Raw genomic sequence first — 21,116 nt, 5'->3', positions numbered from 1 at the left:
ACAATTATACTTCATGGATATCATGCTATTGGGTGCATATATGCACATGATTGTTCACCATCCTTTTAGTCGTGGCAAAGAATCTAAAATGATAAATCATAAGATTAATCTGTACAAGGATCGCTTCAAACATAAAAATTGTTTGACTCTTCAAAAAGTTGGAATGACTTACAAGTTGAAACGGAGGGAGCAAAATACTGTTCCAAGCAGGGTCTCTGTTGAATACTAAGGTTCTTCTATAGTTGGTGTTTCAGTTCAAGATTTCATTGTACTAATCACTCATCTAACTTTTTGCTCATGATTTCGCTGTGGCTAATGAAGAAAGAACCAAATATAAGAAACATGAAATATTTCTGACACTGCTGCGCAGCATCTATAGTGTATTATATAGTTAAACACAGAATTCTGAACGGAGCTATGTCATACAACCCTGATGTGTCCAGTCCACAACAGAGTTCATACACACTACACATATGTAGGCACGCACATAAGGTATACAGCTATACAGTTCGAACTTAGAACACGACTTCCATCAACCCCATGATCCCAAAATCTGCACAAATCTGAGTGGTTGGGTACATATGCTCTGCAGCTTTAAGTCATAGAGATTTGTACTTTTCGATTAGATGAGATGCATGTAAGCGAGAGGTCGGAGTGATGGTGCACCCAAGGTTTCTGAGGTAGGATATCTGCAGTTAGACACACAGGGACTGAGTTTAGTTTGGTCTGAAAATAGAGTGCGACACATCTTGAGAAATAACAGGCAGAATCATGAAGAGAGCTAATGGACAGAAACATGGTTCCAACAAACTAACAAGTTGATGCATCCAAAAACCCAAAAAAGAGAGCATTTACAACGAGATGAACAGAGAGTTCTGAGATAACTGACCTGCTTGGCTGTGGGTTCTGATGAGCCCATGGAATTCTCTATCCGCTGCTTTTGGAAATGTTCCTGAAAAAAAACCCAAAAAAGTCATAAAAAAGGTATCCCAAAGGACATTTGTATTAAGAATGTAACACATTTGTGATAGCCCAGAATCTTGCCTGTCTTTCTCTTGTCAAATGGCTCCGCTTCTCAATAGGAATTTGTTCCCACTTGATAACCTGAATCTCACATCATTGCATTATTTATTTTATTTATTACAAGGAAAACAAACAAGATTGCCGAGATGTAATACCAAGAGAAAAAATAAAGAAGTAAACTCACATATTGTGCATAACCAAATGCTTCATCGCAACTTAGGAATGACTTCAGCTTTCGCAAGACATCCTGGATAAGAAGAACTTGCCATTAGTTTTGTTTCCCAGGTTAATCTCTTGAATGCAAGAGAGTACACATTTATTAGCTTATATGATCTTTTACTATTACAGAAATGACAAACAACAGTGCAAGTAAGAACACAACAAACAATGACAAAGAACAGATTAACTGATAGGACAATCAATAAGTCAGGTGATGTTTTGGAATGGGAAAGAGGACAAGTCACCTTGCGTTTGTATCCTTTACCTCGTAGGCGTTCATCAATCACAAAACTGATCTGAAAAGTCAAGCATAAATCCATCACGAAATAGCCATATAGGGGCACTAGCAATCGCAAAGCTTCAGAGTTTCAATGTCACAAACTTGCGATTAATTGACCAGAAAAAAGCTTGCAATCACAAAACTGCAATAATGGAAGGCATGACGGAATCCTAGCCTGCTGATAACTACCATAATTCAGTTCTCCTTATCCACATGTTCGTGTACAATGAAGAATACAGTACCTTATCAAGCAATCTCTTTGGATTTTGAAATGCCTGCTTCTTGCCCCAATGATGAAATATATGCGACACAACTGATCTATTGTCGATGTCAAACCTATAAACAGATTGATGAAGTGAAGTGAGGGAACACAAATGTACCAACTAATGTAGCAAAGCTAAGTTTTGCGTGAATATGATGAAATCTGTTATTCAGGAACTGAAATGATTATGCACAGGACAAATAACTTTTTTTTCACCGCTAGAAAACTCCAATTACCCAAAAGAAAAGTTAAAAATGAAATGTCAGATCACATAAAGATGATTTACCTTCTCAAGAAATCATTAGCACATGCCTGAGCCAGTTCTGGGCAAGGTGAAGTTTCATTCTGTTCCTTAATAGGGTTTCCTATTGATGTATCCCCTTCAGGATCATCAAAAGAAACATCCACCGAAGGCTGTTCTGGAATTTTTCTGAGACTCTCCCCCTGCAAGTTAATAAAGACAAAACTGTGAAAATTATCTACACGTAAGATATTACATGAGTATGACTGGTGATGAAAGAGGTAAACAAATAGGCTCATATTGAGATTCTGAACAATAAGGAACATAGGATAATTTGAACTCAGGAAAGTCCTTCGGCTAGGGATGCAAGTGGGTCAAATCAACCCATTGACTCATCCTAGTTATTTTAGTTACCTATTAAATGTCCAAATAATTAGGTGGAAATTGAATGGAGTGGTGTCAGGTTGACCCACTTGCATTCTTACCTTGGCCATCAATAAAATAAGGAAATATGTTGCTCAAAAGGAAAGGATTATATGTAGTAGAACTAGATCCCAAAGTATTGCTCACCTGCACCTCTAGAAGGTGAACAGGAATTTCCCTGAGGAAACGTGAAGGTTGCAGAAGCTGTAAACCAATAGTGTAAGTCAAAAAAAATGATATTGCTTAAACATAAGCATGAATACACAAAATAACCTGCCTGACGATTAGAGTCAATTGTAACATGCAAGATGTATAACTTTTTCCGAGCTCGTGTCATCGCAACATAGAATAACCTCCTCTCCTCCTGAAATTTTGAACAAGTTGCCAAGTATATACATTAAAGACATATATGGTGAAAAATATGTTTTTTAAACAAACCTCTAGTGTGCTTCCAGCCTCTTTCACGGTGCCATTGTACTCATGCAACAAAGGAATTTCCGAATCGTTTGCCTGTGCAAAGAAGGGTTTGAAATAAATAAAAAAAACTTTTTGATAAATTAGCATAGTTGCTAATACATTGTATCACTATAAATGAAACAAACATTTATTATGATAAAGCCATAAATTAGTACGTTATTATTTGGACTCATCATTGAGCTTCAATACTTTTCCATGTGTTGCCAAATTATCAGGAAAAATGTTAACTTTCTATCAGTTCTGCTGGTAGTGACATTTACCCTGTACATGTGATTACGTTAGCACACACATTGTTTGAAAAGAAAAATACTCTACCAAGCCCATCTAGACTCTAGCTTAGCACGTAATCGCTGCTAGACTGTCTAGGTGGCCGCCTCATGTGCCCGTCTAATACTATATATGTGAAAAGTATTTGTATTTGTATCTAAGCTTCCTGTAAAGTTAAGAAAATACCTGCACAATGAACACAACATCCCACTCCAAACCTTTTGACTGCAAATTGATAAAGAAAGATCATCATGTATCACAGTGTCGCCGGATTACCTAATGGCATAGCAAAACAATACTAATCGATGTCAGGAGATAAAGAACCTGATGAATAGTTGTTAATGTGATGGAATTCTTATTTTCCTCCTTCCGGGATCGAAAATTTTCAGTTTCCCTCAAAGATATATAATCAATGAAAGCTTGAAGTGTAGAAGTGCAGCCTCTCTCCTCGCTCTTGCTTTCCTCCATTGAGCTAGAAAAATGTGTTGACAAGAAGTCAGACACATCATCCATTAGAAACTGAAGAACCTGCATTGATCCAGCGAAAAGTGATGTCACCTCTTCTATATGCCACATCCAGAATGATTTGAAATAACTTTTCAACCTAAATTTTTCTGAAGCATAAATGTATAAAATAAGTGCATCGATGGGGTTGAACTTACTGATCTAATATCACTATCTTCATTTAACAATTTGCCATTGTCAACATCAACAACTGCACGCTTTTCGAGGAGATATTTCTGCCAAAGAAATGCAATAAAAACCTTAACAGAGATTGCGTAAAAAATGGGTGCAAATATTTAACAAAGATTAGCAGTGGACCAGTGGTAAGCTAAAACTGCCTCAAGGTTTGGTATGACGAGAAGTCAAGCAACACTGAGCATCTCCTGATACTCAGGCTGCACAATATTTCAAAACAACATTTGCAAGATGTAGAAACAATGTTTGCGACGAAATTTTCAAATCTTCAACACTAAACCATTTTCACTGGAGATGCACCCCACACAGAAGGAAGGAACTGAACATCTTTGTTGCTCAGGAGAGGGAATTTAAGTCCATGGCCTCAATTACCAAGACCATTCTATTCCGTCACTAGGCTACACAGGTGTCCCCATTGGTACAAGGATATCCATAACAACTTTATTATCTACCCAAAAATAATATGTACTCCCTCCGTCCCGAAAAACAAGTCACTCTAGGATTTAAAATTTGTCCCAAAAAACAAGTCATCCTACCCTATTTAGAAAGTGCATGTGCATGCAAGAATCAATTAGTGCCAAATATGGATAATAAATAGGGGCAAATATGGTCATTTTACCTTCTTGTTAATATGTCCTAGAATTCCTAGGATGACTTGTTTTTTGGGACGGAGGGAGTAGGTCAATTCATAACTTTGTATTCTGTGCAGCATAAATAATTTACTCTAGGTACCTAGCATGATTGAGGTAAACAATAATGTTACAATGACTGAATACATTATAGTGATATAGCTTACATGTCGCTCTGCTAGATGATAGATTCCTCCTATGGTTTGGCATTTTATGATAGGTTCCATCATCCCTAGGTTTGGCGTTTTATGATGAGTTCCATCATCCCTAGGGATGTCCTTAAACACCTGATAGGTTCCAATCTAGGTTTTTGGTCCACAGGCAACTAGGACCAAAGTTGTGCCAACATGCAATTTTAGTCTGAAAAACTTGTTCTATTGTTTGTTACTTCACCAATGCATGCATTTCTTTTCCATTTTATTTGGGCCTGATGGGCAAAAAGGCATTACTGACTGGTGACAGGAATGCATGAAAAGCATTCCAATCAATGGTGCCCAATTGGCATCACAAAACATGCTTCATTGAACTTCTATTATTGTCTACGACAGAATAATAATGATTTCATTGCATGAACAAAATTATGACACCAGAAATCATGAACCAACTGCACGTGCAAATTAACAGGGATAAACTATGACTGTTAAAGAAAGGAACTATCACTTTTAAGGCGTTTATTTCATCCAAAGAATTCACAGATCATAAACGAAAGTGAAAAATCACTACATTAAAGGTACAGCTCATTGAATACAATTGCAACAAGCTAACTGTACGTCTGTACCTGAGGTAGCATGTCTCCTGCAGAGGAAATGATGACTGAAACTGATTGTTCCTGAAAAAACCAAACAAAAAATTTATAGCTCCTGAGGAACTGACCAAGAGATAATATAAACTTATAAAACAATACAACAATGTTTTAGGGAAATAAAGTTATACCATAACCATCGCTAATTGCTCACATTTTGTACTCCCTCTGATCCCAAATATAAGTCCATTTGAACTTAGGGTCTTGGGCACAAGAATTAAGGAGGTACAGTAACCCTACTGCCCATCAATTATTGCTAGACTTAAGATAGCTGGCAAGTTTACTGCATTGATTAGGGTGCATTAAAGGATGGGCAAACATGGAAGAATGAAGCAAAAGGTTGCATTGGAGTCATCATGTACTAATACTTGGTGCATCTGGAAGAAGGCTAGATGAACTCAAATTTTGTGAGTTAAACATTCATGTATACTTTCCATATATACTTATTATCTTTATGAATCATTTTTGCTTTTACTTAATATGAACGGGTGAGGTAGCACCACAGGTACACAATGTAATGAGATATGACTGTCCATTGCAGAATACACAGTACAAAATTGCCAGTTGAACAAATGACCCATACCCTCTCAACAAGTTTTGATAGGCTATGCAAGGTCGATAAAACTTTACGTCCTTGAGTAATCTGAGCCCTACAGTCAACAAAATGAGACAGTCATAATAAAGTCATACTGCACTCAATCCTTGAGTGTGAAAATAACATCAATTGTTAGACAGAGGATAGGAGAGAATAATGGCTTGTATTCCTCCAAACCCTAGAAGGGTGGGATATATAGATCCTATACATGGGCTTCTAGATGGGCCTCTATACAAGGGCTCACATATACACCAACATCAATAACAATAATTCATAAAGAATAAAGGTGACAAGACTAAGATTAAAATGGGAATTGTTCGATGGTTGTACTCAAATGGGAGGCAGTACAGCAGTTGGGCAGCTCTAGGCACACACACAGCATGCATATCAGCATACACAATATCCATCTCGGTGTAAAAATGTGAGCATGAACAGATGGTTCTTTTTTCATTAACAGGTTTCATTTCAAAGAACAATTAACTTTAATTAAAAGAAAAATGAATGTGACGGCTTCTTGCCCAAACTATATGCAAGATGTGCAAGTTCGATCCTTGTAAAGCATGAATCTCATTTTCTGTCAAGCCGCTAGCAACCATTTATCACTCCGTGAGCAGAAAGAGAGAAGAATAAAAAAAATTCTATAAGGATCATCAGATAGAAAAATAACACGATGAGCAGTGAAAATATGATGTTTGAGAACAATAAGCAAAAAAGGAAAATGTAACAACCTTTTAAAGGTACCAGAGACCTTTGCGCTGAAGATGTCAGTAGCAGCAGCTACAAAACTACACTTTCTAGCCAGTGAAATCTTTTCAACATGATCTATCATCTGGTGGTTAAGCGCAGAAATTGTCAGAGTTATGCAGATTTAACATATAAAAGGGTACAAAAATAGAAGAACTAAATCGGGTAAAAGTTGAACCTTCTTCTTTTCTTCTTTGTCACTAGGTAAAAGGGCCTTGAAGGCTTGACGCCATGGGCCATCATCACAGCCAGGTAATGTGGTCCGAAGTATTGCCATGATAGCTTTGATCACCTAGAATAATTGCATGGTAAAGCACTAACATTGTGACACAATTGATATTATGCGGAGAGTTATTGCAGTCTTTGCATTCACAGGTTTGTAATGGAATTATTAAATAATGAGTGCAATAACTACTGTGGCTTCCCTACATATATCACATTAAAATGAGAAAGATGAGACCAACTTAGGATTTGCTAATGGAAAAAATACCAAGCTCAGGCCAGCCATCTTTCAAAGACACATGGTAAGGCAAACAAAACCATAATATGCAACGAATTTGGTAACAATAGCTATATGTGACTATGCCTTACATCAACTCAATCAATAAAATTATATAGATATAATGAATTGGTATTTTACGTCAAGAACTAACAATAACATATGAGCATGTAAAATATTCGAGTAAATTATTTGCATCCCTTACAAAATAAAGAACAGTTACTAATTTGGAAAGCTTATGAAATTCCCCAGCTTGAAAGTGTTAGTGGCACCAAGGACTATAAAATTGAATCTACCAAGGACAGCCAGAAAACCATAAAAAATTTCTACTCTGCAGTGAATCTCCAAAGTAAGCTAAATTCAGACACCTTTTTTCTGTAGAAAGCCACACCATGGACATTAAAGGGAATTTTTCGGTTGCGGAAGGCCACTTGGAACGCTTTTCCAGTTATCTATTTAGGAATTAGGAGAAAGTTATGTCGCAAGCATAACCGAAATATAGTCCAAAATCAAAATAGACTAAAAAAAAAACTCAACCTGTCTTCGGTACAGGACAGCAATGTTGCCAAAGTTGCAGCCTTCAGCTGAACTAGACGTAGTTTCAATGATTTTGTCAATAACAAATGCGCATTGAGAATCTTCACTGTGGCACTCCTTGACAGTAATCTATGCTAAGTTAAGAATTATATAAGTAAAAAGAAGATGCAAGAACAAATGGCGAAAATTAAGGATACCTTACAACCAGAAGGGTTATCAGTCTCAACAAGCTTATGATGATGACGTTTAGTGTTGTTGTGAATTAAAGCGGTTGCTGCTTCAACAATTGCACGTGTGGAGCGGTAGTTCTTGCTCAACCTGATCTGCAGTCAATGGTGTATCAAGCTACTAACAGATCAAAACAAGACTCACACAACTTAAAAAGTTCCCATGCAAACAACGGCACAACACTGTTACCTCTTTGTGATTTGGGAAATCTCTGCGAAATGAATCGAAGCCAGATACGTCGGCACCATTGAAACTGAAGATGGACTAACATAAGAGAAGACAAAAGCTTTAAGCAATTGAGAAACCAAAAGTTTCAGGATGACAGGATGTTAGATGTATATCGAATTTGTGTACCTGATCTTCATCACCAACAATAGTTATATGATTGTGGGAAGCTAGAATCTTCAGAAGACAGTATTGCATAGCACTGGTATCCTGAAACTCATCAACTACGATTGCCTGCCATATATCCTGGCACTCTTTGTATACTGCACAGGCAACGAACACACCGTTTTAATCAAAAAGTCATCAAAGTATGGTGATTGAGATTAGAACTGAATCTACCTTCAGGAAAGTTCGTGAGAAGAGTTATGGATGAGTTTATAAAATCATGGTAATCTAGAGCATTACAGGATCTCAATATTTCATTGTAATGCTTAAGAACAGAAGCCTACACAAAAAAAAATGCAGGCAAAGGTCAATTTGGTCATTAAAATGAAGAATGCAAAAATGAACTACACAAAGTAGGAGAGCTTACTCCTGTCAAGTCGCCCTTCTTTTCATACTCCTCTGGAGTTCTTCCTGAAGCTTTTGCCTTTAAAGAAAGGTGGAAAGGTACAGTAAAAACAAAATGCAATTACCATAGCGGCTAACATAGCAACAAATCAGCCCACATTGTGGTTGTGGATACCAAATTATTTTCCTGAAAAACTCTAGAGACCACTGCTTTCAGACAACCGACATTGATAGGTTTGATCCACAAGGCACCAGTGTGATAAACATTCTAATAGCAAGCCCAACAGCATAGACCAATATGTTACACAATGAATAGTGCACAACATAAAGCTCCTCACCATGGCTATAATTCAAGCACTTGAAGTGAACATTTTATGTTAAGGATATAGCTAAATATTGTCGACAACTTAGGATATCATCCAAACTACAATTTCTTTTACTGTTTCTGATAAACTTCGAGTGATCCAATACGCATTTGGCTTTCTATGCCTCCAGAACAATATCTTGGAAGCACCCTAAAGTTCTTTTAATATTTTTGTACTGTGCATTTGTGGCAGCAAGGTGGGAATTAGCAGACACAACCTTGATGTGCAACTTTAAAAAATATATAACAGTAAGAAAATGTGAGTCTTAGTACCACAGTAGGGAATTCCCCTACTATATTTCCCTCGGGAAAAAAAATGTGAGTGTGACTGCCTAGTCCCCTGGTTAAACTCCTATGTATCAGTGCAAAGAGAGCATGGGAAACAAATATTTCTGATGAATCCATCAAAAGTAGAAGGCACCTGTGCAATGAACTTCTGCCACTTCTTAGCTTTGTCTTTGAAAGAACTTTTTATGTCCCCATCATATTGTTTAGTTGTATCATCAGCACCACTTCTTTTGTCATTTTCCAATAAACGCTCCGCTTCAATAACTGCCCTTCGTTGTTGTCCATGTCCATATATTATGAATTCAGATGTGCGGCCCAGCCTTCAAAAGATCATAAAGGAAAAAATGAAAAAAAAAGTAATGTGCACATAATCCAAACGTTCAAGTATCTGCAAAGTGAGTAACCTTCATAAACTGTAAAACAAACGCGAGGTATTAAACAAGCTTATTAAAACGATAAAACGACGAAACGAATAGAGGGTAGATTTTAATGAAACGATGGACGTTTTAACGTTTAAACGGACGTTTTAACGTTTAAACGGACGTTTCACAAGAACGTTTTCTCGTGAAAATGTCGTTTTCACGACGTTTAAACGTCGTTTTAATAACGGGGGTATTAAAAAGAATAAAGAAGGAACAAAATCATGGCACTAGATAGTGTAATTCCGTTCCGCTGGAATGGAATTGGGAATGAGCCTCGTTTCGAAAAAAAGATAGTGTAATATACTGAGACATTGGAGTGCAGGTATATAATATCTGTAGTTTGATAAAGCTTAAAACTGATCATGATCATCTATGCTTCTCAGAATTTTAATTGTTTGTCGTCACAATTGAAAACCAAGCTAAGTTAATCTTGATAACACTGTTGGTGTATATGTGAATGGCCCATAAGGCCCAGGTGTTAAGGCCCATCTAGAGGCCCATGTACAGTTACTATATACCCACCCTTCTAGGGTTTGGAGGAATACACTAATCATTCCTTCCTACATGGTATCAATTGCCTAGGTTTCTCTCTCCTCTCACCCTCCAGCCGCTGTCGGCGCCATGGCCGGCCGGCCGCCGCCGCCCCCTCCCCTCTCCTCCTTCCCTCCCCTATCCTCTGTTCTCGGCGCCGCCTCCTCTGCTCCCGGCGCGGCGCGGGCGTGGCCCCAGGGCGCCGCCGCCGCCTCCTCACTGCCGGCGCGGCGCGCACGTGGCCCTACCCCGCGGCCGCCCTCGCCGCTGCTGCGCGGGCGCGCTGGCCCCGGGCGCCGCCGCCGCGGGCGGCCTGGGCATGCCCCTTGCTCCGGGCGCCGCCGCCCACCGCGCCACTGTCGCTGCGGGCAAGCAGCCCCTTCCCGCCGACGCCGCCCTTCCCGTACGCCACCGCCGCCCTCCGTGGGCAGCAGGCCGACGCTGCTCTCGCCACGGCCCTCCTCGCCGCCAAGTCCGAGGCTTCGGCGGCATAGGAGCGGGTCCGTGCGGCTGCCCTCGCTTGGGAACGCGAGCGCTCCGTGGCCTATGCTCTCACTCGTCGGGTTGCCGAGGCGGAGCACTACTTCCGTGTCTCCTCCGGCCTGCAGCCCGTCGTCCCCTTCACCGAGCATGGCGCCTCTTCATCCCACCAGACTCCACCCTCTGGTTCTGGACCCCGGCTCGACCCGACCGATCCCAGGTCGCCCAGCTCCACCTTCAGGCCGCCGGCGTCCAAAACATCAGGGCCTTGATCTCCGTCCTCCTCGACCCCACGTCCTCCTACGGGCGCTGGCGGGACCAGGTCCTCCTCGCCCTCCGCCGCTACGCCCTCGACGACCACGTCCTCCTCGACACACCGATCGAGGCGCGGGACGTGGTGTGGCTGCGCCTCGACAGCGTCGTCATGTCCTGGATCTTTGGGACCATCTCCCTAGATCTGCAAGACATCGTCAGGACTCACGGCGGCACTGCTCGACAGGCCTGGCTGGCGCTCGAGGGGCAATTCCTCGGCAATGCCGAGTTCCGCGCTCTCCAGCTCGACGCCTCCTTCCGCACCTTCGAGCAGGGGGACCTCTCTGTTGGGGAGTTCTGCAGGAGGATGAAGGGCATGGCCGATGCTCTTCACGACCTCGGGTGCCCAGTGCCCGACCGGGTCTTGGTGCTCAATGTCCTGCGGGGTCTCAACAGCACCTACGACCACCTGCGGACATGGATCACCCGCCAGAGGCCCTTCCCCTCCTTCCTGCAGGTCCGGGACGACCTCGTCCTCGCGATCACCAGGGGTCCCGCGACCGGCTCGTCCTCGTCCACCTCCACCGCGCTCGTGGCTGCTCCACCGACTTCCTCCGCCTCGCCTGCCACCTCCCTCCTTGGTGCTCCTCCCACCGACCAGACCGGGGGTGGAGGGGGCCGCATGCGTCGTCGGCGGGAGGGACGTGGTGGTGGTGGTGCTGGCGGCACTGCTCCTGGTGGTGCTGGTTGGGGACGTCGGGGCACTCTGACTCCGACTACGGCTCCCACTCCTGCTCCTGCCCCTGGAGGTACGCCCCGGCCATCCTTCAACAACCCATGGTCAGGCGCATCTCGATGTGGCCGTTTCAGGGTCAGGGGCCCCCCTCGTCATCAGCCCCAGCCGGCGGCCATGTTCACCGGTGCTGCTCCCCTGTTCGCGCCGTCCTGGACCCCGCCTGCTCAGCCCAGCCAGCAGCCGGCCTGGCCTGGGGGGTGGAACCAGGCCGCGCTGGCACAGTCCTTCAGCACCATGAGACTGACGCCGCCGGTCAGCACCGAATGGATCGCTGACCCGGGTGTCTCCTTCCACACCACCCCAGATGCTGGTATACTTTCTTCTGTCCGACCCCCACACCCTTTTTGTCCTTCTTCCATCATGGTTGGTGATGGGTCTTGCCTTCCTATCACCGCCGTGGGTTCTGCTCCTGGTTCTTTTCGTCTTTCCAATGTCCTTGTTGCTCCTCAGATGGTTCATAACCTTGTTTCCATTCGCCAGTTTACAGCTGACAATTCTCGTTCCATCGAATTTGATTCTTCTGGTCTTACTGTGAAGCATTCGGCTTTCTGGCGTCCGCTCCTCCGATGTGACAGCACGGGGCCCCTTTACACCCTTCGCCTTCCATCTTCCGCTGCACTACCTTCGACCTCTTCTTCGTCTGCCGCTTTAGCCGCGACGCCGTCTTCCATCACCTGGCACCGCCGTCTTGGTCACCCTGGCCACGACATTTTGGCTCAGCTTAGTCGTAGTACCGATGTTCCTTGTACTAGGGCTCCTGTTGAGCACCTCTGTCATGCGTGCCAGCTAGGTCGTCATGTTAGACTTTCTTTTTCTTCTTCTTTTTCGCATGCGACGCATGCCTTTGATCTTGTTCACTGTGACTTGTGGACATCTCCTGTACCCAGCATTTCTGATTATAAATACTATCTGGTGGTGGTTGATGATTTCTCTCATTACTCTTCGACTTTTCCTTTGCGCGCCAAATCTGAGACTTTTCCCACCCTCCTCCACTTCTTTGCCTAGGTGTCCACTCAGTTCGGCCTCACCATTAAGGCCGTCTAGTGTGACAACGGGCGTGAGTTTGATAACTCCACCTCCCGTTCTTTCTTCCTGTCTCGGGGTGTTCAGCTGCGTATGTCTTGTCCGTATACCTCTCCCCAGAACTGCAAGGCTGAGCGGATGATTCGCACGACAAGCGACATCATGCGCACCCTTCTGATCCAGGCTTCTCTGCCTCCCCGCTTCTGGGCTGAGAGTCTCCACACCGCCACCTACTTGCTTTCCCTCCTCCACTCCACACCACGCTCTTTTCGGTACCCCTCCTCACTACGACCACCTTCGTGTCATCGGGTGTGCATGTTACCCTAACATCTCCGCCATTGCTGCTCACAAGCTGGCGCCCCGCTCGACACTGTGTGTGTTTTTTGGTTACTCCCCTGACCACAAGGGGTACTGCTGCTTTGACCTCACCTCTCACCGGATCCTCATCTCCCGACATTTTGTGTTTGACGAGTCGGATTTTCCCTACTCCACCTCCTCTAACCTTCCCCTGACTCCGAGTTGGAGTCCTTGTTTTCGCCTGACCCGATATCTCCTACTGCGCCACGCGTGGCCCCGGTGCCTCCTCCGGCGCCTGCGCGCTACGCCCAGCCGGTGCAGATGTACCGGCGTCGTTCGGTGCCAGCAACGGCGCCGGACCCGACTCCGGCACCGGAGTCTCCACCGCCATGTACACCGAAGCCGTCGCCGCAGCCGCCTCCGCCGACTCGTTCTTGAGTCGAGCCGGCTGTGTACCACCCGCCAGTCATCCATCGGGACCCTGGTCATATTCATCCCATGGTGACTCGGCGGATGGCTTCTCAGCCCGCGACTCTGTCCGCGACGCCCTGGCGGATTCTCGCTGGCGTCGCGCGTTGGAAGAGGAGTATGCGGCTCTTCTTGCCAACCAGACGTGGGACCTCGTGCCGCGTCCGTCTGGTTGCAATGTGGTCACTGGCAAGTGGATCTGGACGCACAAACGTCGGGCTGATGGCACACTGGATCGCTACAAGGCTCGCTGGGTTCTCCGGGGCTTCACCCAGCTGCCTGGCGTGGACTATGATAAGACCTTCAGTCCAGTGGTGAAGCCTGCTACTGTGTGCACGGTCCTCTCGCCCGCTCTCAATCGCTGATGGCCTGTGCACCAACTGGATGTGAAGAATGCCTTTCTCCATGGCACCCTTTCAGAATTCAGAGACAGACTACTGCAGTCAGCCGGCGGGATTTGTGGACTCCAATCGTCCCGATATGGTCTGCCGGCTTAACAAGTCTCTCTATGGTCTGAAGCAGGCTCCTCGGGCTTGGTATTCTCAGTTCGCCACGTTCTTGCTGACATTGGGGTTCACCGAAGTTAAGTCTGACACTTCTCTGTTCATCTACCGCCGTAGGGATGAAACTGACTACCTACTGCTCTATGTTGATGACATTGTGCTCACAGCCTCCAGTCAGCAGTTGCTTCAGCGCATCATCTCCTATCTGCAGCAGGAGTTTGCTATGAAGGATCTTGGTCAGCTCCACCACTTCTTAGACGTTACTGTTGAGCCTCGCCCGTCTGGCCTTCTCCTTCACCAGCGACAGTATGCACTTGATATTCTGGAGCGGGCTGGGATGACTGATTGCAAGCCCTGCTCCACTCCTGTCGACACTCAGGTGAAGCTGTCTGCTGATATGGGTGATCTTGTGGCTGATCCTACTGCCTACCGGAGTCTTGCTGGCGCCTTGCAAGTCTGCCTTCATATGCATGATCCACGGGAGTCACATCTTGCTGCGTTGAAGCGTCTCCTCTGCTACGTCCGTGACACTGTTGACTTCGGCCTGGTTCTTCACCGATCTCCTTCTGCTGAGCTGGTTGTCTACACAGACGCTGACTGGGCTGGCTGTCCGGACACTCGCCGCTCCACTTCCGGCTATGCCGTCTTCCTGGGCGGCAACCTTGTCTCCTGGTCATCTAAGCGGCAGCCGGTTGTCTTCCGCTCCAGTGCCGAGGCGGAGTACCGTGCTGTAGCTAACGGCGTCGCAGAGGCGTCCTGGCTCCGACAACTCTTGGCGGAGCTCCATAGCCCGCTCGCCAAGAGCACACTCGTCTACTACGACAACGTCAGTGCCGTGTATCTCTCCACCAACCTCGTTCAGCATCAGCGGACGAAGCATGTGGAGATCGATTTGCACTTCGTTCGCGACCCATGTTATCTAGTCGTCCGACTAATCGCGATTAGTCAGGCTTATCGGTCCGGTGACCCCGATAAGGGACACCGAGTAGGTCTGGGCGACTAGTTTTCTAGTCGTCCGACTAGTCGTCGACTAGTTGCGATTAGTCGCACGATCAGGTTGGAAAACGATCAGACTTGAGATTGTTTTGTGGGCTGTTTGAGTTGTGGGTCTCGGCCGGTGATGGGCTGGCAAGGTGGCCCATTAGGTTTTTGGTATATAAAAGCTGAGAGACAGGAATATGGACTATGGGACAGAAATACAGAGTTCTGAACAGTTCACAAATCATCTCTCACAAATAAGTGAAAAATCGACCATTATTGTTGCCTTCATACTTGCTTTTTATTAAGTAATATGTAGTACATATATCATATCGGTCCTGGGACACATAGGACGACTAGGCAAACGACTAGGACCGACTAAGCTCGACTAATCGGCCTGATCGACGACTAATCGCGACTAGTCGTCTGATCGGTCCCATGGCGACTAGGTTCGACTAGACGATTTGAAAACATGGTTCGCGACAGGGTCGCTATCGGCGATGTTCGGGTGCTCCATGTCCCGACCACCTCCCAGTTTGCTGACATCTTCACCAAAGGTCTCCCCTCCTCGACCTTCTCGGAGTTTCGCTCCAGCCTCAATGTAGCAGGTTGTGGCTGCGGGGGGGGGGGGGGTGTTTGCCCTATGTGCGCTTTCTTTGTTGTCCAGTCTTGAACTCCGTTGCGCCGGTAGTTCAAATTGCGCGGGGGGGGTGTATATGTGAATGGCCCATATGGCCCAGGTGTTAAGGCTCATCTAGAGGCCCATGTACAGTTACTATATACCCACCCTTCTAGGGTTTGGAGGAATACACTAATCATTCCTTCCTACAAACACCAATTTACATTTAGCACAGTTTTTTTTTTGCGCAAGGTCCATTTCATCCAGTACCTTTCATATTTATTCAAAGCAGGTGTTGTGGTTGTACATCAGTGATTATATTAATACGCAGCACTTCAGTTGGTTGAGCACACAAATCCGTTGTAATATAAGTATACTACCAACAGAAAAGACGTACTTTTCAGCATGTGTCCTGCAAAGCTGCAAGCAGAATGAGTGAAATGTGCTTATTGCAATCTCCCTGGCAACTGCCTTCCCCACAACTGCCCCTATCCGATCCCTCATTTCTGAGGCAGCAGCTGTGGTGAATGTCATAGCAAGAATGTTTGATGGTGGAATTCCCTAGTCATGAGAAGGAGATGTGCGACTATGTGAGTTTAAAATGTCAGTACATACTACTTATATAGTGATTATATCAGACACAAAACTGTACCTCTTTGAGGAGTGTGAGCACCCTGCCAACCATTGTGGAAGTCTTTGGATCATGCCAGTTACAGGGGGATTAGTATATACCAAAGCATGGAATACTCACAAGATTATAGTTCCAACAGGTTCGACAAAGTTCAGTTCAACTTAAATAGTACACTTTGTAAAATCCAAAACATAACAATGTATGTGATCACCCACAGCATACAAAAATGTAACCATTTTAGAGACATCAAAAGAAAGTTTAGCACTTGCATGTTATCGTGACTATATAAAAAATTACAAACAAGAAGATACAGACTAAAAGAAACCTAGTTGTCAGTTCATCTGCAATCATTTAATCATTTTGGAAGGAGATTTAGTTTAGCACTTATTTGGTATAATTTGTAGCAGTGAATCGCACCATTTGGGTTTTGGACTTTCGGTAGCATTTTGAATCAGTTTAGGCCTCCTGAGGCGCCGGTGCGTAGTGGGGTTCTTGAGCGGGTCGATAATGTAAAGAGGGGTAGAGGTAGACCTAAACTGACTTGGGATGAGTCGGTTAAGAGAGACCTTAAGGATTGGAATATCTCTAAAGAGATAGCTTTGGATAGGAACGCTTGGAGACTAGCTATCAATGTGCCTGAACCATGAACTTTATTTCTTTTGGGTTTCATCTCTAGCCTACCCCAACTTGCTTGGGAAAAAAGGCTATGTTGTTGTTGTTGGTAGCATTTCGAATCAGTGTTTACTTTGCCTGTTTACTTGTAGCAGCTACATGAACAAAAGGCATGATTTTTTTAGACATTTGTTTTGTGTATTGCTCTTGATTTGTTAAATGGCTCTGTAAACATGTCAAACCATGCATAAAATTGGCATCAAAAGAGCAAAGCATCTGAAACAACTGTCCACAGTTGAGCCTTATAATAAAAGAATATATATGTTGAAATTAGGGTAAACAATTGATGGTAAGAGTTAACTATCTTTCATGTATCTATAATATTGGACGCTAAGAAAGTCTACCTTTCCACTCCCTGGACCAGCAACAATCATTAGTGGAACAACCACATCACTACATGCAGCCTCCCTCTGCTTATCATTCAGGGAGTGCAAATATTCATAGTACTTCTTTGGAGCACACCCTTCATCTTCCTCCACTTCTAGTTCCATATATTTCATCTCCTTCTTGCCATTGGCAGCAGAAATATCAGCATGAATGATGGCATCAACATCCCCATAGAATGCATCAATGAGCTAAACATATCACAAGAAAAAAAAAGGAGTCAAACTCAGTTAGAAACTTAATTCCAAATCAAACCTACTCAATACAATTTCTAGTTATGCTGATCCTCTTCCTCAGTCCTAGACGCATGAAACAGGAACTGCCTGACAACCTACAACTATTTATCATTTCATTCTCTAAAGTTAAGAAAAAATGAATACCTCTTCGGGCCCCTTTGCAATGGAAATTACTGGGGAAACTGAAGCATCACCAGACAATGCTATCAAGCCATCTTTTTCGTCCAACTCCACCATACCCTCCTGACTCTTGGCATGAGATTTGGTATAGTGCTCTTCGGTAATGGCATCGATCTTCCAAAACGAATCTTCAAACTGAAATCATCTCAAAATAAATTGAATATATAAATTTCTCTTACAAATCAGGCACCTCAACCAAATTGCAGTGACATTTCAAGAAACAATGACTCTAATTCTCCATGTTCATTTCCCCATCTTCCCCAGCACAAGGCAATAAACATGAATTTTGTTATGCTTTACAGGTTTTTCCTAACTCTCATTCAGTTTAAGAAAAGACTTTAAGGAAGTTACTCAAGTGCGCTATCTTATTTAAAGGATTCTCCCCAAATCACCAGAAACCTCATGAACGCAAATTACTCTCATACCTCCCCACCCTCTGCTGTGATGGAAATAGCAGGAGGAAGTGAAGCATCGCAGGACAGCACCAAGCTATCCTCCTCCCCCTCCTCCTCCTCCTTTACCCCCTCATGGCTCTTTGCATCAGACTCGGCATCACAATCCTCGCAAATGGCACCGACCTCCTCCCAGAAAGCATCATCCAGCTAAATTCCATCCAAATGAGAGAGCCACAATGTGAGTTCCTTCAAAAAAAATTGTAGTAACAGACATTCCCATTCCAAAACGAACCCCGTTTCAACAAACAACTTCCTCGATTTCTCAGCTCTCCGCATTTCCCTTAAATTCTCAATAACTCTGCATTCGCGAATGAAATAGACCCCAACGATTCCTAACCCCATTTCCAGACCCATCATGAAACCAATGGCGTACCGTTGCTATCTCTGGTGCAGCGTCGTCAATCATTGCCGCCGCAACCGCAGGCGGCCTTTCTTTCATCCTATTGTTCTCCTCCGCCAGCTTCTTCTCCTTCTCCTTCCTGGCCGTGGACCGTGCGTGCTCCTCACAGATGGCGTCCACCTCCCGTAAGAATGCCTCGTCCATGTCGTCATCGTCGCCCAGAAGGAACTCGCACGGCCTGGGCGCCTTCTGTAGGGGAGTGGCGTAACCGTACCCGCCCGGCTCCCCACCGCCCCGCTGCTCCAGCGCGTTGCCGGTGACATCAGCGAGTGGCCGGCGCGGCGGCGGGCATGGGGATGGCGATTGCAGTGGGCGCTTGCAGGGGAGGACTGGGTAGGGGTTGGGAGCGCCGCGCGGGGAGGAGGGGAGAGGGGCGGTATTCTCCTTCCAGCGCGACATGGTCGCCGGCCGCCGCCGGCGAGGGTTTGGGATGGAGAACCGGATGGGCGGGCATGCGGCGTTTTGGACCTTTTTGAAAGGAGATCTCTTTTGAAAGAGGAAGGAGGGGGTTTCAAATGGAGAGAATGGGTTCACATCAAATTTGTCGATCTTTCTCCAGTAATTTTCAAATATTATTATTATTTTACTGAAAGTCTTAAGAAGCAATGCCTGCTGTGAAAAAAAAATGTAGTAGTTGCATCTTACTCTTTGGTTCTCTCATGGGAAGACCGTAACAATGGATCATGGATGACAAGTGTAATAACGTATTTTTAATATTATACTCCTCAGTTTTAAATTATAGATAGTTTTAACAAATCTAGATATAAGTGTATATCTATAAATTCTAAAATAATCTATAGTTTAGACTGGAGTGAGTATTTGATAGTTTAAATTGAGCTAAATAACATATAGCGCTTATTTGTCCAAATGTAGATACACTTTAGCGTTTTGGGATGAAAAAAGGTGAAAGGCCAACTGAGACGGAGATGGTACGCATCTTGAGATGTGAAAAAAGCGTCACAGGTATTTCACTGTTAGGCCAGTCTCAATAAGATTTTGCTGACATGATATCTAGTCTTCAATCTAGATAATTGTCTCATAAAATTTCCACTAAAACTAGCCTGAGATACTCCCTGGTCAGGGATGGGCTCAAGGCCCGGCGAGCGTGGGCACCAGTATAGGCTCCTTGCGCTCCAACTCAGTAGAATAATACCATGAGCCGCTACCAGCCCATCTCAAAATACTTCAATGGTCCAACCTAATAGATAAATCATGTGGAGTTGCAGCCCATGCCGCCACGATAAAAGCGCGGGTAAGGCCTCCTCCGAAGCGAGGCGACATCGCATGCTGAGTCAGAGTTTTGCCGAGCTGGTTGATTGAGAAACACCGAAAATAACTTCGGTGGCGACTAGACTCTCGCTAGCTGGTACTCTGGTAGCACCGCTCCCAAGACCGAGCTCCTCCACACAATGAGAAAGGAAGATGAGTAAATAATTAATGTAATTGGGTCTCACATGTACTAATAAAAAATAAATTGTTGTATGTATTTTCTCTCGAGACTCACGTGTACCAGCTCTAAGGGCCTGTTTGGCTTCAAAAGTCCCTATCACATCAAAAAGAATTTTACTATTTTATATTATTAAATAAAATATGTTTATAAATGTTTTTTGACAGCTGAGTGCTTTTTCGCGAGACGAATCTAATGAGCCTAATTAATTCATAATTTGCTGCAGTGATGCTACAGTAACCGTTCGCTAATCATAGATTAAGATACCTCATTAGATTCGTCTCGCAGTTTAGCCCCAGAGTTCTGCAGTTAGTTTTATAATTAATATTTATTTAATACTTCTAAATATTAAAAAGTCCCTGGGACTTTTTTGAAGTCACTGTTTCTAAACACCCCCTAAGCTAGTACAGGCCTTTACTTTGGAGGACTAACCATGACAACCGCGACGTTGTCTGTGTGCTTGGGCATTTGAGTCTGGTTTAGTTATTGGTGTAAATTTTTTGAAATTGAATCTTTTCACATTTGAAGTATTAAATATAGACTAATCACAAAATTAATTACATAACTCATCCGTAAACTACAAGGCAAATCTAATGAGCCTAATTAATCCATCATTAGTGCATGATTATTGTAGAAATGATTGTAGCAATTTAGTATATAATCATAGCCTAATTAGACTCATTAGATTCGTCTCTTAATTTACAAGCAAAATATGCAATTAGTTATTTATTTCGTCTAGATTTAATACTTTCCCGTTCAATGTAATAGATTTGAAATTTTAAATTTTTCAAGCCTCGCTACAAGCGGTAAGCCAGGCTCAAAAAAAAAATCATGTGTCCGCCACTGCTCCCTACTGACGTCTGCGTCTGACGCAACTACACGCAACAGCTTGATTGTTTTACTCTATGCATGACCCCATCTTATTCTTAACATATTATGACTTCTGTGAAATAACTAGTACCAGTCTAGGCTATTCTTACCTTAAAGGCAGGTAAATTGCTCTATGTTAGCAATCTAATAAGTTATGCCA

At 44.1% G+C, this 21,116-nt stretch overlaps 1 protein-coding gene across 2 annotated transcripts; it reads right to left on the bottom strand.

Moving 5' to 3' along the window:
• Nucleotides 1–332: 332 nt before the first annotated feature.
• On the bottom strand, nucleotides 333–19,124 carry LOC120688707 (ATP-dependent DNA helicase SRS2-like protein At4g25120). Of its 2 annotated transcripts, XM_039971095.1 has the most exons (31): nucleotides 18,613–19,124; nucleotides 18,210–18,386; nucleotides 17,749–17,919; nucleotides 17,329–17,559; nucleotides 16,334–16,375; nucleotides 16,079–16,242; nucleotides 9,446–9,632; nucleotides 8,683–8,739; nucleotides 8,490–8,595; nucleotides 8,280–8,413; nucleotides 8,115–8,189; nucleotides 7,895–8,020; nucleotides 7,698–7,826; nucleotides 7,529–7,612; nucleotides 6,840–6,953; nucleotides 6,646–6,746; nucleotides 5,906–5,972; nucleotides 5,299–5,349; nucleotides 3,855–3,932; nucleotides 3,517–3,720; nucleotides 3,379–3,417; nucleotides 2,887–2,958; nucleotides 2,726–2,812; nucleotides 2,596–2,652; nucleotides 2,071–2,228; nucleotides 1,765–1,858; nucleotides 1,488–1,538; nucleotides 1,208–1,270; nucleotides 1,045–1,104; nucleotides 890–952; nucleotides 333–689 (listed from the first exon to the last, which is right to left on the bottom strand). In XM_039971095.1, exons 1-31 carry the CDS (start codon nucleotides 19,036–19,038, stop codon nucleotides 600–602), a joined length of 3,558 nt encoding a protein of 1,185 aa, XP_039827029.1. In that variant the 5' UTR covers nucleotides 19,039–19,124; the 3' UTR covers nucleotides 333–599. The 2 variants fall into 2 exon arrangements, with proteins under 2 accessions (XP_039827029.1, XP_039827034.1); XM_039971100.1 differs by lacking the exon at nucleotides 7,529–7,612.
• Nucleotides 19,125–21,116: the final 1,992 nt, after the last annotated feature.

Source organism: Panicum virgatum, chromosome 2K, assembly GCF_016808335.1.
Source record: "Panicum virgatum strain AP13 chromosome 2K, P.virgatum_v5, whole genome shotgun sequence".
In the NCBI taxonomy this organism is placed as follows: domain Eukaryota; kingdom Viridiplantae; phylum Streptophyta; class Magnoliopsida; order Poales; family Poaceae; genus Panicum; species Panicum virgatum.
Note: the sequence above shows the minus strand (reverse complement) of the source record. Positions and strands in the feature narration are given on the sequence as shown.

Excerpts from the sequence above, each read along its gene's own strand:
- LOC120688707 (XM_039971095.1), bottom strand. The coding sequence starts at position 19,038 with ATGTCGCGCTGGAAGGAGAATACCGCCCCTCTCCCCTCCTCCCCGCGC. Across the intron at positions 17,920-18,209 it reads TCACAGCAGAGGGTGGGGAG|TTTGAAGATTCGTTTTGGAA; the intron begins GTATGAGAGTAA and ends AGATGATTTCAG. Across the intron at positions 2,653-2,725 it reads CAATTGACTCTAATCGTCAG|CTTCTGCAACCTTCACGTTT; the intron begins GCAGGTTATTTT and ends ATTGGTTTACAG.